At 42.8% G+C, this 18,082-nt stretch overlaps 1 protein-coding gene and 1 long non-coding RNA gene across 8 annotated transcripts in view; one reads left to right on the forward strand and one right to left on the reverse strand.

Annotated features, from left to right (window-relative positions):
• The window catches only part of ERC1 (ELKS/RAB6-interacting/CAST family member 1), a 507,898-nt gene that overhangs the window by 439,239 nt on the left and 50,577 nt on the right, over positions 1 to 18,082 (forward strand). For all 7 annotated transcript variants that reach the window (XM_075941054.1, XM_075941075.1, XM_075941087.1 and 4 more), the window contains one exon: positions 17,109 to 17,210. In XM_075941054.1, coding sequence (XP_075797169.1) covers positions 17,109 to 17,210 — 102 coding nt within the window. The remainder of the gene's footprint in view (positions 1 to 17,108; positions 17,211 to 18,082) is intronic.
• Positions 1 to 18,082, reverse strand: part of LOC142831292 (uncharacterized) — a 128,774-nt gene that overhangs the window by 23,398 nt on the left and 87,294 nt on the right. The window lies entirely within an intron of this gene.

Consider the following 18,082-nt stretch of genomic DNA (forward strand, 5'->3'; position numbering starts at 1 on the left):
TATTTGCAATTGCATAAGTTAAAGCAGGGGTGGAAAATCTACGGCCCAGGGGGGACTGGATGCAGCCCACAGTTGGCCTGGCTGTGGCCCTCGAAGCTCTGAGCTCCCCCCCCCCCAGCATCGGGGAGCCCATGCTGGTGCTCCAGTCCTCTGCCTCTCTCTTTCCACACCCCCACCCCCACCCCATGTCCCTTCCATAGGTTCAGCGCGCCAGTGCCAGCTCCCTGCTGCAGGAGGGATGGGAACCCTGAGCTTCGCAGGCCAGAATCAGGCAAGATGGGTCCAGATCTGACCCACAGACTATACCTGGTGAGGGGGAGGAAGTGGCTCCATGAGCTGCGGCTCCTCTTCCCCCCAGCTGGGGAGACGGCAGCACAGCAAAGCACTGCCTGGAGGCTTTTCCCCCTCTGCTCCATTTGGCCATAATCGCAGCCACTAGGAGCAGCAGGGGGTGGTGCCTGGGAGCAGCGGGCGACAGAGCCATGTGCATTTCTGGGAAGCTGCGCCACTAGGCACCCTACCATCGCCCAGCCCCTGAAACCCCACTCCACTCCTGCACCCCCAATCTACCCAGATCCCCCACCCTGTTCCTGCACCCTACTCCCACCCCAACCTGCTACTGCACCCCAATCCTGCCCAGAAACTGCACCCCTTTCTGTTCCTGCACCTTACCTCCCACCCAGCCCTCTCACCCCCAACCCACTCCTGTGCCCTACCAGCATCCTAGAGCCACCAACCCCCAGCCTTCTTCTGCACCCTACAACCCTCACAGATCTACCCCACAGTTGAAATCTTCTTTTTTTAATGAAAGCTCAGTACCTATGCCTTAATCCAGTTGTCCTCTGTGAAAACAGAATTAAGGTAGTTGATTACCTTTGCTTTCAGATGACTGAGGATTTTGGAAGTGTAACCTTGTCTCTGAAATCCCCTGGTTGTTTTTTTTAATGGCATCTTTTTAACTAATTAAAAGATTCTTTTAAGGATTTTATGCTTGTTACTGGTACAAATTCTTAACTTTGGCTTCACCCCAAAGATATTTGTCCAGAACTTAAACTTTGCTTTGTAATGTAAGTATAGCACCAGCCAAATAAAGCATTATAGAAATGTTTATTTTCAGTCCTATATTTTATTTTGTGGGGGGTTCATTTCTTTTACACAATCAATAAATTATCCTCTTGTTTATAAACGTAAATTGAAAATTTTAGCTGGAGCAGCTACTTATTAGCATCTGAGGGACAGAAGCTGAATTCCAGCCAAGGGAGAAATACAGCCAGGAACTTGTTACAGTTTCGGTTCAAGGACTCTGACATGTTAGCTGCCATCTCCCTTCCCAGTGCTGCAAAATGGTAGGCAGGAGTCATAGCTGACATAAGGAGAGCTGTATATTCTAAAATGTACTAGGTTTTGTTACAGTCTGGAATAACCAATTGTACCCTGGGACAAAGCATTCCTTGACACCAAAACCTAATATGCTTTTGGATACAGACGGTGGCATGTTTTTGCTCTCAGATGAGATTCTACACTAGCACTGGCATATGTCAAAACCAAATATTGAACTTGAGTTAATTATAGATATTAAACATTGAGTGGCCATATACGACATATTAAACATCCAGTGGACATATAATACTTAGAGGAGAGGCTGTTCAGCAGAAGATATGTGGCAATTTGGCCTCCGAGTGTATTACAGAAAAGCATGTTCCTTAGAGGAACTTAGGAACAAAATGTCAGAAAAGGCAGCATTGCAATATCTGATGCAAGGATGAGTTTAGAGACTGTTTCAGAACTCTCACAACTTGAAACAGTTTATAGCAGTTTGAACCAGATTTCATTCCACTATAAAATGTGTAGTGAAGAAATCCAGAAGAGAAAATGAACTTACTAAATACAATTAGGTACTACATGCCTTTCTTCTATTAAATATTACTACTAATACTGAACTTGCAAAAGCAGGAAAGTTTTACCCAGATACTATCAGGAAGATCCTCAAAATTTAAAATCAAATCCTTGAATTTGCCATTCAGCAGTGTAAAGAAGATGCAGGCAGACAGATGAATTAGCATAGATCTTAAGCCATGAGTTAATGTAATACAAATTTCTGAATGTGAATTTATAGTGAAATTTATCTTTATATATATCCCATTTTATAGAAGGCTTCTCCAAATGCTTCTAGACTTCATACAACAAAAACCCAACACGCAAAACATTAAAATCAATCAAAAAGACCCAAACAAACCAAATACCCAGCCACACAAAAAAAGGAACCTGGTTTAGAATCATATCCCAAAAACCTTCAATATAAGCCATCTTCCCAGTAAAAAGAAATCAATTCCCAACTGGTACAAAATATATTGGAGAGGGAACAACAGATGGGAGAGGGGAAAAAGTGGTGGTGAAATTTAGCTGAAAATAATCAAGACTAGGCCAATTTAAATAAATGTATTTTGCCTTTTAGGATACCACACAGCAAGAAACACTGGTATTACCTTTTCTGGTAGATAATTCCATGGTAGAGTAACCGCAGTCCTTTCTGTGGCCTGGGATTGAAATCAGACGTGCCTGGCCAACTATTACTTCAAGGCAGGGGCATGGAGTGAGAGACATTCACTCATGTATTTCAAACCTAGATTGTTATGGCTTTCATATGCTAGTTTTAAGAAGGATAGGTATAACCAAATGTCTCACTCTTAACCTACAGATTAAATGAGCAACTCCACAGATTAATCTCATGACATTGTGTGATGTGAATAATCCTTGATTTAAACTGTAGTCATAAGATTCTATATATGTTCTTTTCATCTTGTCTTAAAACTTTGAATAACAGGCTACACTAACCAAGGGGATTCGGCGCTATGGTAAACATTTTCAGACTCCAGCCCTTCTTCATAGATCTCAGAAATAAAGAAAAGCACCTTTCTGCCTGGAATCTTAAGATGTGGTGCTGAGCTATAATATACCATTCACCCCTCAGGAGTGCAGTTTATATTAGAACTGATGTAACTAAAACACACAGGCTGTGTCTACACTGGCATCCCTTCCAGAAAAGGGATGCTAATGTAGCACTTTGGAATAGGCAAATCCGCAGGGGATATTTAAATATCCCCCGTGGCATTTGCATTAACATGGCTGCCGCTTTTTTCCGGCTTGGAGATAAGCCGGAGAAAAGCGCCAGTCTAGACGTGATTCTCCGGAAAATAAGGCCTTTTCCGGAGGATCTCTTATTCCTACTTGAATCTCTTATTCCTACTTGAAAGTAGGAATAAGAGATCCTCCGGAAAAGGCTTTATTTTCCGGAGAATCACGTCTAGACTGGCGCTTTTCTCCGGCTTATCTCCAAGCCGGAAAAAAGCGGCAGCCATGTTAATGCAAATGCCGCGGGGGATATTTAAATATCCCCCGCGGATTTGCCTATTCCAAAGTGCTACATTAGCATCCCTTTTCCGGAAGGGATGCCAGTGTAGACACAGCCACAGTCTTTATTACTTGAAAGTTGGGATTGGGATCATTCAAGTGCTTGTAAAAGAAATTGCTGTGGAAGAGGGAATGGGAGGTGAAACTCATTATCAAGGTTTAGAAAAACAGAGAAAAATAAGTGACATTTGAGAGTATATACGCTATTTTGTTAAATAATGGCTATCCCATTATGGGGAATCCCAAGCTCATCATCTGGTTTAGGATGACCTGAATGCAGAATCCAAACCAGTATCTCACAGTAGACTTTTCAGCAAGCGATCTTAGAATCAAAATTTCAATTTAGTCTTTTAAAGCGCAATGCATTTATGTGTTATATATTGGCCTGCAGATAACTGAATGTCTGTTATTTTAGGAATAATAATGTTAGGAATCATTGTGAAGGGGATTGAGAATAGACCCTCTATATAAATCCATAGTATATCCTCATCTTGAATACTGCATGCAGATATGGTTGCCTCATCTCAAACAAGATATCTTAGCACTGGAAAAAGTTCAGAAAAGGGCAACAAAAAAGGTTAGGGGTATGAAATGGCTGTCATATGAGGAGAGATCAGAGGGGTTACAAGTGCTTTGGAGGATAGGATCATAATACAAAATGATCTGGACAAACTGGAGAAATGGTGTGAGGTAAATAGGATGAAGTTCAATAACGACAAGTGCAAAGTACTCCACTTAGGGAGGAACAATTAGTTTCACACATACAGATGGAAATGACTATCTAGTAAGGGTTACTGCAAAAAGGGATCCTGGGGTAATAGTGGACCACAAGCTAAATATGAGTCAAGAGAGTGACACTGTTGCAAAAAAAAAAAAAAAAAAAGCAAACATCATTCTGACATAGGAGTGGTGTGAGCAAGACCCGAGCAGTCATTCTTCCCCTCTACTCTGCACTGATTAGGCCTCAACTGGAGTATTGTGTCCAGTTCTGGGTACCACATTTCAGGAAGGATTTGGAGAAGGTCCAGAGGAGAGCAACAAAAAGGTCTATAAAACATGACCTAAGAGGGAAGACTGACAGAAATGTTTGTTTAGTTTGGAAAAGAGAAGATGGAGAAGGGACATGAGAGCAGCTTTCAAGTACCTAAAAGAGTGTCATGAAGAGAAGGGAGAGAAATTATTCTTATTAACCCCTGATTATAGGACAAGAAGCAATGGCTCTAAATTGCAGCAAGGGAGGTTTAGATTGGATAACAGGAAAAACTTCCTAATTCTCAGGGTGGTTAAATACTGGAATAAATTGTCTAGGGAAGTTGTGGAATCTCCATCATTGGAGATTTTTAAGAGCAGGTTAGACAGACATCTGTCAGGAATTATTTTGATGGTTCTTGGTCCTGCCGTGAGGGCAGGGGACTGGATTTGATGACCTCTCAAGGGCCCTTTCAATTGTAGTATTCCATGATTCATTTAAGGTTTTTGACTGTGTGGCAACCAATTTTTCCAGGAAAAAACACAAGCAAATGAACAGCAGTATGAATGAATTAGAACTATATATAACTGGGCTGCCAGTCTGCCATTCTGTCCTTTAAACAATCTATAGTTATCAGCAAATAATGGGTAAGTTTTTACCTCAGATATAGTCTGTTCAGTCCTGTATGTCTGGGAAAAGTCTGGAAACAGTTTTGTACATATGGGCTACGTCTACACTGGCACCCTTTTCCGGAAATGCTTAAAACTGAACAGTTTTCCGTTATAAGTATTTCCGGAAAAAGCACGTCTACATTGGCAGGATGCTTTTCCAGAAAAGCACTTTTTCTGGAAAAGCATCCGTGGCCAATGTAGATGCGCATTTTAGGAAAAAAGCCCCGATCGTCATTTTCGCGATCGGGGCTTTTTTGCGGAAAAGACTACTGTGCTGTCTACACTGGCCCTTTTCCGGAAAAACACTGACAATTTTACAGTAGATCGTCATTGCTTTTCCGGAAAAGCAAGCAGCCAGTGTAGACAGCTCGCAGCTTATTCCGGAAAAGCGGCTGCTTTTCCAGAATCAGTGGCCCAGTGTAGACACAGCCCATATGCTGTTTGCTGAAGCAACGAGAGAGAGAGAGACACTTCATGAAGCAAAACAGTTCTGGTAATCCGGTTTAGTGATAACATAGAAGATGTTTTGCCTAATCTTCAGATTTAATTAATAAGACGACCCCTAGTGCTAATACAGACATTTATAAAAGGCATCCAGATCCAATTAAAAATGTGCCTTTTTTAAGCCTCAGAAATAAAGATGACCTGTCAGAATTTAACCTCTCCAAGTTTGGAGAATGCTTTGCAGGATCTTAAATATTGTAAATGTGAGGGTGAACATCTCAATTAATTTACTCAGTCCCTGTAATCCCTACAGTAAAATCATAAAGGAAAGTTACACATAGCATCATACAGTATTATCCCTGCAAGAAAATCTTAGGTACAAAGATAATTCACATAGCAATTGTCTTCTGCTTGTGTCTGTCCTGGGAATACCAGGAGGGAGATCCTGGGGGTGTTTGTACAAGGTATTGTTGTCTCCATATTGCTTAATCAGAAAACACCCGCATGAACAACCTGGGGGCCTTAACAATGAAAGTGTCCTGTTTTTCAGAGATGCTGAACATCACAACTTCTGTTAGTTTGCCACTTCTGAAAATCAGGCCCTTTTTTCATTAAGTCTGTGAATTATCCTTGCAGTGGTGAGGAGGGCGATTTACACATTGTTTTTGCATGAATGTGCATTCAGTGAAACCCTCAACTCTGACTAAAAGACATGAAGTGGGAGAGCAGCTTGTAGAAGATGACTACTATAACTTACTTACTAAGAGACTGGAATACTGTATTCACCACATGTCCATTTGTCACAAGTACAGTAATATTAACAATGATGTAATCTGTGTCTTTTTTAAACTTTACATCAAAGGATTAACAAGACTTCTTTAGGCTAGTAAGAAAAGCCACTAATGAGTTATTTTACCAAAACTGAGAGAATAGTTACTGATGTTTTTGCTAATTTGCTCTGTAATGGGGAAATAGATTTTATGAGTATCCATTTGTCATGCAAGTATTTTGGGAACCTCTCTGTATATCTGATAGAAAAACTTAGTGCTGTATGAACACGAACAAGACTGGTTGAATGCAGACAATATGTAGCTTTTATAGCCTTAGTTTCCCTCTTGCTCTTCCTATTCTCTGAAGGGCCTCTCTAGAGAGAGCAAGAGCGTGATTTGTCCCTGTAGTTGAAATTTGAGTTCAAAACCTTACTAGGTAAAAGGGTCCTCAGAGCACTGGGCATCCTTCATATATATTAAAGAAAGCTGTGTATGATCATGATACAACATAAATGTATTTAATGTATTGTTTTATACAAACTGTACTCTAAAATGTAGCACAGAGTTGAATACAGAGTATTTAAAGCTAAATCAGTGGTTTTTAAATTGATCTGTGGAGTTCAGTGATCTAATATCTGTCAGTCTTCTGATAGCAGTAGTTCCTGCTGTTTCTCCTCCATGTTACTCCTGAGGGTATGCTGCACCAAAAAAATTCTGTGTGCAGGGGTGGGAGTGAGGTTCAGTGGAAGGATCTGGGGATGAGGGGGTCTGGTTGCTCAGGGGTTGGGCAGATGGGGGAACAGCTCCCCTGCAGCTGAGGAGCGATGGGTGCAGGAAGTGGGGGGAGTAGTTGCAGAGCTTCCTGCAGCCAGAGGAGTAAACAGGAAGTGGGTCTGACCCAACCCTGGATGCTGTGCACAGGAAGAGGAAGTCCCATCCTGAGCCAAGCGCAGGGTAGGAGCCACCAGCCAGGCCTTCCTCTGTCCTGCTTCCAAAGTGATTTATGATTCTTGTAACAGAAGTGGTGAGAGTCTGTGAAGGGACAGGCTAGTACTGAATAAGTGGAGGAAGTAGAGAGAGTAGTGACAAATTAGTAGATTCGTGGAGGTTTTTAAAAAACAGGACAAGATGAATTTGTGCTGCTGGTATAATTCATCATAGAAATCATAGAATCATAGAATACTAGGACTAGAAGGGACCTTGAGAGGTCATCGAGTCCAGACCCCTGCCCTCATGGCAGGACCAAATACTGTCTAGACCATCACTGATAGACATTTATCTAACCTACTCTTAAATATCTGCAGAGATGGAGATTCCACAACCACCCTAGATTCCACAACCACCTTAGGAAAATGGAGGAAATATTATGTTCAATCAAGAGATAATCCCAATGCCCTTTCAGAGGTCATGCTTCAAAGACTAACATCTGAGAGTCTATGGAGTCCTGTTGAAGGCTTTGACACTCCTGTCATGTCAAAAAAGATATCGTAAGTGAGTAGGGTTGCCAGATGGTTTAACCAAAAATACCAAACACCACCTCTCCCCTCCCCCCAAAACAAAACCACTGGGGAAAAAATTCTGTTGAGAAAAAAATGGGGGGACACCAAAGTTGTTCAGCAAAAAAAAAAAGGACCCCGAGAGTTAGTAAGCAAAAAATAAATAAAAAAACAGCACGGTCCCTTTAAGAACAGGCTGGGCTCTGCCTCTCCTAACAGGCTGCTGGCAGCCATCTTGTCTCCCTGCTCCAAGCCAGACAGCTCTCCTGCAGAACCAGGTAGGCGGGGGGGAGGAGGGGGGCTGGGCCAGGTTGCTGAGTGTTGCCAGGTGTCTTGTATTGACCCGGATAGTCCAGTATTTTTGCCTCCTGGCTGGGAAAAAATCAGAACATACCGGACATTTTAGGAGTCCAGTATTTTCTGAATTTTTTTTTACAGGACAGGAGGTGAAAATACCACACTGTCCGGGGTCAATACTGGACACCTGGAAACCCTATAAGTGAGACGAAATTTTTTGATAGAGAGGATCTCATTTGATAGTAAGAATAGCCTTAGTTGGTTCTCTCTTTCTTTCTTAGATGATTGGAGGTATATATGGAAGGGATCTCTTACCTGAGGAAGCCTATGGGGTATCAGGCAGAACATCTGGGACAACCATGAAACTTAGGATAGGCAGTTTCTAACACAGAAGTGATATTTTAGATCAGTTTTCTATTTTAGCTTTGAGTGGCACAGTTAGCTGCCTATAGCAAAGTTGGTCATAAAGCAAAAATTTCAGTCTAAGGCCCAGCTCTTACATGTACAAGTTCTGAAAGCTAGCCCTGCAGCTTCCCGCCTGAGGCATTCCCCATGCCACATATGTGTCTGCTTCGCTCATTCCCTTCCCACAGGATGTAGTGGTTAAACCACTCTGTTCACAGATTTTTTTTTTTTTTTTACATGGCATAAGAATGCATGCGATGGATTCTGAGCAGGGGTATACCACAGTCCCATAAGGTGAGAGAGGAAGTGACTATGTAGTAATCCAATGACGTAGCCATTCAGACTTCAAGATGCTGGAGGTTGAAGGAGGAGAGTTACTCACGTTTTCCCATAGTATAGACAGTAAGCTGATTTTTCTCAAACATTTCCAGCAGTTTTAAGGCTATGTTCTAGAAATGTCCATCCTTTTGAGTATTCTGTAGGTGTAGGAGAGGAACTCAATACAATTATTCTGGGTGGTCTGCAGACTGCTAATTAGAAGTCCCCAGTTAGCTTTCAGAAATTCATAGACATTTTTGGTTTCCATGCCCAATAGGTAGAGGCTTATAAAAATGTCCTGTATTCTGCAGCACTATGCATGGACTTGGGAATGGATTTCATCATTTATTATTAGCCAAATGGCTTTGCTATGACTGACTGTTTTAATAAAGAACTTTAATACTTTAAAAAAATTGTTTCAAATGGTATCCTACCAATAAATAGACTTTTGTTATTTCTATCTTGATTTTTTTCCCCTAAATTTCAAAGATGAGTGCTCAAATTTAATCTCTCTAATGGCTGTCATCTAAAATTTCCAGGGAAATCGTTTGGCTGAATTTGTAACATCTTCATGCTAAGCCTTGGTGATCAGAAAGAGGTTAAAGATTAACAGCAGAAGAAGCAATAAGTGAAATTAGGCTGTCAGGGAGAAATTCTTTTTGAAAACGTACAAAAGAATAGAAATACGGAAAACTACTAACTGGGTAAACTGTTTCAAATATGGTACCTTCCTCACAGTGATGTTGCAAGAGTTAATTTGGATTGCGATTTTCAAATGTATGTCTTCAATCCCACTTCACAAGTTTTGGGAATGAGAAGCATTGTCTTTCCAGTGTTTACTTCTGTATACACTTCTGGTACTGTGATGGCACTGAGCTAGTTTTTACCATGTTAGTATACACTGAAACTTGTCAACTGTTCAGTGCTTCTCAAAGGCTTGGTCTATACTACAAGGAAGGTCTACTTAAGGTATGCAATTCCAGCTATGTAAATAACAGCTACGTAAATAACCTTAAGCCAAATTTCGGCACTGTTACCCCAGCAGGAGGTCAAGGAGAAACATTCCTGTCGACTTCCCTTGCTCCTTGCCACAGGGAGCAGTACTGCAGTCAACAGGAATGTCCTCAGCTTTCGATTTAGCGGGTCTAGTAAAGTACTAATCCCATTAAATTGAATGCCAGAAGATCAACCACCACAGCATCAATCTTGCCACAAGTATAGTAGACATGGCCAAACTCATTGCTTTCACTTTGTGCAGCCAGTGAAAAGCTGCTATATTGAAATTCATGTTAAATATCTCTGTTCCCATAATGCATTCTTTCATACATGGTTCTTTGTACATATAAGTAATCTCAAAGACAGACTTTCTAATTTATTATCTACAACCAAGATCAGATGTTTTAAGTACAACATATGAGATTCTAATCTTTGTATAAACTTACAAAAATAAATCATTTAAAAAACAATTAATCTGAAATATAATAAAAACAATATCAGAGACAGTTGCCATGTTGACAACTAATTAGTTATTTATGAAGTGCTGTGTAAGTGCAGATAGTATTGATACTGACTGAAGAGTAGGATTGGAAATTCAGATCTTGTTTGCCTACAGAGAGAAAATGGGTAGTGCAATTCTTGTAAGGCTAATATGTTGGTTTTTGAAGTGCAATTTAATGGTAACCACTGTTAAACTGGCCCAAAATCTAAAATTTAAAACTTGCCTACAACAACTTTGAGAGTCCCTGTTAGTCACATGCAGTCAAATGAAATCTGAATACTTTATCCCTAATTAAAGTGAAAAATTCAGATATAGAGAGAGTGAATCACTAACAGGTATTTCTCCAAACACTGTAAACATTCATTTAATGTATATTATTACTTAGTAATATTTAGCTATGTAATATATAAAGACATACGAAAAACAGTTGTTTATCTTACCTAATACAGAATTCTCAAACTTTTTTATATTATAGGGAACACATTTTAATAGAGCAGTTGTCTCAGGGACATCTTCCCTTGCATTTGCTTGTTGGGATAGTAATATTAGGTTAGTATTTAATGTATTTAGCTATCTTTTAAAGAATGTTGTCGCTGGCAACAAAGAGCAGACACCATGTGATACAACAGCTCTCCTCAGACAATCATTTAGTATTCTATGAATCTCATTTTGAGAACCATTAACTGAATACATCCCATACCAGGAGGGCTGACAGACTTGCCAGGCTCTTGGGCGAGGTGTGGGGGAGAAGAGGCTCTGTGTTCCCAGAAATGACGGGGCCTCAGATGGAAGGGGTGGGGGCAGCCAACCCTCAGCACCCACCAAAGCACATCAACTCCCCCACCACCACCACCCAGGCAGCCCAGAGCACATTGCATGGCACTCCAGCTATGATTTAAAGAGACTGGGGCTCCAACCATCGCCTCTCCTGTGGTAGCAACAGTGGCAGCTGGGAGCTATGGGCCCTTTTGACTCACCAGGCACCAGGGCAACTGCCCCCTTTGCCTCTCCTCCCCTGTTGGCAGGCCTGCCCCATACAAAACACTTTTGTATCGTTTCCTCAGTCTCGACTTAAGTGCAGTTCAGGAAAGAGGAACATAGGAATTACCATACTGGACCAGACTGATGATACATCTACCCCAGTATTGTATCTTTGTTAGTACCTAGTTCCAGGTGAAAGATATTTTATTCTCTCTAATCTGCCTGTGGATGGTGGTATTATTGATACACATAATATAATGGCTTTTTAATTTTAACTAAACCTGAAGCTCAATATCATATTGCCATGATTTCTATATGTGATGTATGCTTTGTGTAAAAAATATCAAAGTAATTATTTTGGTAAGTTTTTTAATGTTTCCTTTTCATTTCATTAGATATATCTTGTTCTTGTATTATGAAATGGTAACTAGGAGTTCCCAACTGACTTCATGCAATTGCTATTTGATATAACTCTATTATGTTACCTCTAATTCATCTTCCCTGCAAGCTAATTATTGCTTTATAAATTCCTACATGACAAACTCTCTCTCAGTTTTTCTTACCTTTCTTTGGATTTTTTTTCTATTTCTGCTATATCCAATTTGAAAACTGAATTTGAGTATTCAAATGTACTTTTTCTGATGTGTAAGTTTATACTATGCCAATTATAATAGCTTCAATATTGATTTGTATCTCTTTATTAATATGTCTTCATAGATTGCTTTCTGGCCAACACTTTGACTTTAACATATGTTTTCATTGAGCTGTCCACTTTGATGCCTTTTCCCTAAAGCAGTTTAATCAAGAACCTAGTTCCTTTGTACACACATGCAGAGTGCAATGCTTATTAAGTGCAACTCAGAAGAGAAGAAAATTAATTTCAAAGTTAATTTAGCTGTATAGTGAAGTGAAATGGTCTGTATGTGCCAGTTAATTTTTCGTTTTGCTCTGTGGTTATACTTAATCTATAGTATATTGTATAAATATAGGTTTTCTTCAAGTGCTTGTTCGTGTCAATTCCAATTAGGTGTGTGCATGTGCACAGTGGCCGGAAGATTTTCCCATAGCAGAGCCGATAAGGTCAGTAGGGGTGCCCCCTGGAGTTGCATCTTCATGGTGACTTATATAGAGCCCTGCCAACCTGTCCCCTCCTCAGTTCCTTCTTATCCCTGGTGATAGTAGACTGGAACATCCTGGAACTCATGCTCTAAATTGTGCCAACTTCTCCACAACTTAGGACTCCTGAAGTCATGACATGCCACAATCTACAGGATTCAAGAGCGTTGTGGTTTGCGCAAAGTGCATGGGGAAGAGCAACCCTCACTCTTCCTGCTTGAAGTTCTTGGGTGAGGTGACCTGCATGATCATTCCTGCAGTTGCTATGACCTAGAATGCTAAAAGACAGGGAGCAGTAACTAAAGATACTCTAATGACGGTGGCTCTATATCCACAGTTGGACCTGGGCCCAGGAGACCCACTGCCAAGCACGTCTTTGTCGGTGCAGAGCGCACCTGCACCATCTTTTAGTTCAGCTCTGAAGGACACCCCTCAGAACTGACACGGGTCCATTTGGGGACCATCGAAGAGGCACCACTTTCATTCACCAGTGCCTCAAGAAGAGGATGAAGCCACAGGGCTAAACCTTGGCAAATTCAAGGGAGGTGCAACCCCAAGCGGGCCACTCCTCAAAATCCCCCCAAAGGCAGGGCAGTCACATCCATAGCCCCAATATGCACGAGTTATGTTGGACCAGTATCTGCCACTTCCTTTGGTGCCAGAGGCCTTCATGGTGGCTAAAGACTTGATGCACCTAATGGCACCATTCTCCACCAAATGGGAGAGAAATCCCTATCACTGGTAGAATGCATGTATTCATAGGAACAATCAAGACGGAAGCCAGCTACGATGTCAAGGCATTTCCCCTCCCCAAGTCCAGCAGCACCCTCACACCCAGACAGGGAGCCCATCTGTTCTCCGAGCTCCCATTGTTCGGTGCCTGGAAGCTTGGCACCTCCCTGATTTTCAGTGTCAGAGACCTCAAGGTTGGAGTCGGATTCCTACCAATCCAGAATGAGTTTGAGCAGGGGATTGAGGTTGAGATGAGACTGTCCACAACCCCAGGCGCCATGACTCCTTCAGTGGAAGAATGCACCTCATTGTCTATTCCATCAAGGCCAGGGTAGGTTCCAAGGACATCACTCAGTCCCATCCTCAGTAGCCTCAGCCATGTTTGTCCCTCCCTCTACGGCATTTCTCTCTTTGGCACTTCACCTCATGCTGAAACCTTTGAGGATGGCACTGGCACCAGATCCACTCACCAATCTGGCACCAACTGTGGTCTCAGGTCCAAGACCCTTTCACACCAATACTAGCGCTGGCTCTCATGGGGATGGGACTTACTGAGGAGGCACCATTGTCGGCATTGCCTCCTCCTCTTCTGCATAGGCTAGGGCCAGCGCTGACAGAACACCAGGTGGTGGTGTCAACATCAGTATCCACTCCATGCTCTTAGCGTCCATAGATGCATTGTCAGAATTGGAACAATTTCAAGACCCTTGAAAACAACGCAACCCATTGGTGGCAGATGGCAGGGAGCATGTCCCAACCCTAACACCCTTGTTTTCTCCATACAAGGCTTTCACAGGCACCACAGTGACCCTCTCCACTTTAGGACATTAGGATCTTGCAGCAGTTGCTATGCAGAGCTGCCCAGGGCCTGGGCATCAAGGCAGAGGAGGTGAACAAAGAGAGAGACCCAGTGCTGTACGTCTTAACCCCTTCTGGAGCCTCCCAGGTTGCTTTGCCACTTATCAAAACTATAAGTGACAATAATAAGATCCCTACTTCCATTGTGCTCATTGCCAAGTGCAATGAGAGGTGTTTCTTCATCCCTTCTATGGGATATGGACACCTGTATTCCCACCCATCCCTTGACTCCCCTGTGGTGGACACAGCTAACCAGCATGAGTGACAAAAGTTTCAGGGACCGTCCTCCAAAAATACAGCGGTTAAGAGGCTTAACCTGTTCAGGAGAAAAGTGTATTCTGTAGGGGGTGCTGCAACCAGCAGGTCATTCTTAATAGATACTTGTACATCTATTGCACTGGCTAAGTTCACAAAACTGCTTCCCTCAGGCTCCCAAGTGGAAATCTCCACGTTGATCAAGAAGGATAAGCTGACGCCTGTAGAGAAGCTCAGGACGTATGTCAGATAGTGCTGACACCGCATCAGGAGCTATGGCTACTGGAGTGGCCCTGAGAGCCTCCTGGCTCCAGGTTTTGGATCTGCCATATGAAATACAGCAGACTATATAGGACTTCCCCTTTAAGGGTGCCATTCTGTTTTTGCAGCTGGCAAATAAGAGGCTACATGTTCTCAAAGACTCCAGAGCCACCCTCAAGTACTTGGGTCTTCATAAACCAGTGACATAGCACAAGTATGTTAGGCCTCAACGTCCTCCGCAGTTCTTCCCCCATAACCAACAGGACAGCATTTGGAGGAGAAATAGGAGGGTCATCTAGTCAGGGTTCTGGCCAGTCTTTGGGCCCAAAACAGGCCTTTTGAAGGCATGATCAAGCCCAGCATACTAGATCCTCCACTGGAACCAATACACCTTAACTTTTCTTTGCAGCTATCCCTTTTCTATCATGCGAGGCCCTGTGTCACGTCAGACTGATGGGTGCTCTGAATAGTAGGGATGGGATGTAAAAGAGTAGTCAATTAGTCGACTACCCAATAAGCCTAGGCTTATCAGGTAGTCAAGTCTCAACTACTCACATTTCCTTTCCACCCCTGCTGCCTCTATATTAGATAAGAATCAGCCTGAAAGCCACAGCAGCTCCTGTCCGTGGGGGTGGTCCCAGCTCACTGCTAGAACCCCGCAGAGAGGGGCTGCTGCCAGAGCAGCTTCTGTTTGCGGCAGCTTGGGCTGGCCATGAATAGGGCCCCTGTCCATAGCCAGTCCCGGCCACCATGAACAGAGGCTGCTCCAGCAGCTCTGGAGCTGGGACTCCCATAGAAACGGGCTGCTAGACCCAGCACGAGCTGGGACTGAGCAAGCCTGGCTCAGTTCCGTCTTGTGCCAGGTGTAGGAGCTACTTCCACTATGACTCTGCAGTTTAAATGTAGTAGAAGATGGGTTGCCTGAGCCCCTGGCTCTTACTGCATTTAAACTGTAGAGCCACAGTGGGGATAGCTCCTTCTGAGCACCTTCCCTTATCGACTAATGGTGTTGTCTATACAATATGTATCAATGATACAATTACCCAATTACCTGCCTCTTAACAACCTTACTGCATAGTAGAGATGAGATACTCTATCCAGTTCTCTGCCCTTCCACCCCTCGCCTCTTCAGAAATCCCTCTCATGAGCAATTCAGGATGTGCAGTCACTCCTATCTCTAGGAGCAGTGGATGAGGTTCCTCAGGAACACAGGGGCAAGAGTTTTTATTGTCAGTATTTCCTAATACTGAAAGCCAAGGGTGAACTCAGATCCATTCTAGACCTGTGGGATCTCAACAAGTTTGTAAAGAAACTCAAGTTCTGCATGCTTTCACTGCCTCCATTATTTCCTCTCTGGATCCAGTGGACTGGTATGTCACCCTTGACTTAAAGGACATGTACTTTCATATCTCAGTCGCTCACTGTAGGAAGGCTCATGGTAAACAGCACCTTCTACCAGTTTATAGTCCCCCCACCTTTTGGCCTGGAAGTGGCACCTTGAGTCTTCACAAACTGCATGGCAGTTGTTGCGGCATTCTGAGGCAGGTATCAAATACAGGTCTTTCCCGTATGACAGCTGATCAAGGGCTGCTTCAGGTCGAAAGCCTGGGCCTCCTAATAAAGAAGGAAAAATCCACTCTGTCTCCTTTGAGAAGGTAGTTTTGGACTCGACACAAGCCAGGCATACCTGCCATACTCAAGATTTCAGGACATAGTAGATATCATTCAAGGTCTCAGGTGGTTTCCCGCCACCACGGCAAGAAACTGCAGTAGCCTTCTAGGTCATATGGCTGATGGCACTTACGTAGTGCAGCATGCCAGACTGAGGGTCTGACAACTCCAGTCACGGTTAGCAGCAGTGTATTGACTGTGACTCTTCCCGCTTTGGTGCTATGGGCTTGCAGGAGTTCCGGCATCTCCAATCACCGTGCACTCCACTAGAATACAAGCTTCTTCCACTGCATTTTTCACACAGATTCCCACTCAGAAGATCTGTAGAGAAGCATCATAGTCCATATATTTGCCTCACATTATGCTATTACACAGCAAGTCAGAGAGGACGGGGTGCTGCAATCACTGGTTGGCTCTGACCTCACCTGCTAAACTTATGCTTGAGAGTCACCTAATTGGAATTGACATGAACAAGCACTCAAAGAAAAAGTGATTATGTACCGTCTCGTAATTGTTCTTTGTTCCTGTCTATTCCAGTACCCACCCTCCCACCCTGCTCTTGGAGTAGCTGGAAAGAAGGAACTGAAGAGACAGCAGGTCCACAGGGCTCTATATTGGGCACCAAGAAGGCACCTGGGGGTACCCAGACAAACCCTACAGGTGCTGCTATGGGAAAATAATCCAGCCACCATTTACATGCATGCACGCACGCACACACCTAATTGGGATAGACATGAACAACTCATCTTAAAGAACAACAATTATGAGAAGATACCTAACTGGTTTTTATTGTGGACTTTAAATATCAGTTATTTTCATGGGCTTTGTCTGGAATGCACAGGATAGTGCACAGTGTTCTAAGATGCATTTCCTTGGCTATTTCACTCTGCATTTTAGCACTTACATTTACTTTCATCTGAGTACACTGAATTTTTCATTCTTTTTCCCTCACAGACTCAGAATCGCATGAAGTTGATGGCAGATAACTATGAGGATGACCACCTCAAATCCTCATCCCATTCCAACCAAACCAACCACAAACCTTCTCCAGACCAGGTAATACTTCTCTATTTTTGTCTTTTAAAATGACTTTTAACGACTGGGCCTGATTATTTTTTAGTCATATAAAGCTTTCCACAATATGCCTGAAGTATCAGGGACCAAAACCAACATTCCAGAGTACACTTAGAAGACAGAAATGGTTGCAGCTCTTTTGCTGGCTTCCTTGAAGATCCTTGCAAGATGCACTGATGCTCCCAAATGCTGGGTTATTTTTAGTGAGGTGAAGAGGAGACAAAGGAATGTTAATGTCTTAAATATCCCATGAAATGAAAGGTGGGAGCTTAGCCCATTCAGATTTCAGTGCAAGTCACATGTTCTGAAGTGCTTGGAGTGGCTTCATCACTCTTGCTGTAACTCATGTGAGAATAATTACCTCTAATAAGAAGGGTCCTGAACAGTTTCTCTCTGCGGGTAGCAGAAAATCTTGGTTAGGATCAACTTCCAGGTTTCTGGATTGTGTGTGGTCAATTACTTGCATTTCCCAGAAGGAAATCCAGCCTGTATGTGTGAGATGAGCACAGGTTGCTCCTGAGCTCAAAGGGCCATGAACTGAAAGAAGATCAGTTTACCATTTCTGAGGCATAGTTGAGCCCCACATGTCATTGACTAAGATCAGCCATGTATTTGATACCCATCCCTTGGGTAACAGAGGCTGTCAGCCTAATTATAAGTGTCATATTGAAACCTCATGTGTTCCAGATTAATTAAAACATTCAGAAACTGTAATTGCTCACTAGACTGAGAGATTGCGACCTTTCTCAATCCTCTGGCTGATTTATAAGCTGCATTGATGGGTTCTAAAGGGAGCTGGATCACCATCCTGCTCTGCTGAAGAATGAATCACTGTAACATGGCAGTTCCAGGGG

The sequence above is a fragment of the Pelodiscus sinensis genome, chromosome 1 (assembly GCF_049634645.1).
Source record: "Pelodiscus sinensis isolate JC-2024 chromosome 1, ASM4963464v1, whole genome shotgun sequence".
Classification (NCBI taxonomy): Eukaryota; Metazoa; Chordata; order Testudines; family Trionychidae; genus Pelodiscus; species Pelodiscus sinensis.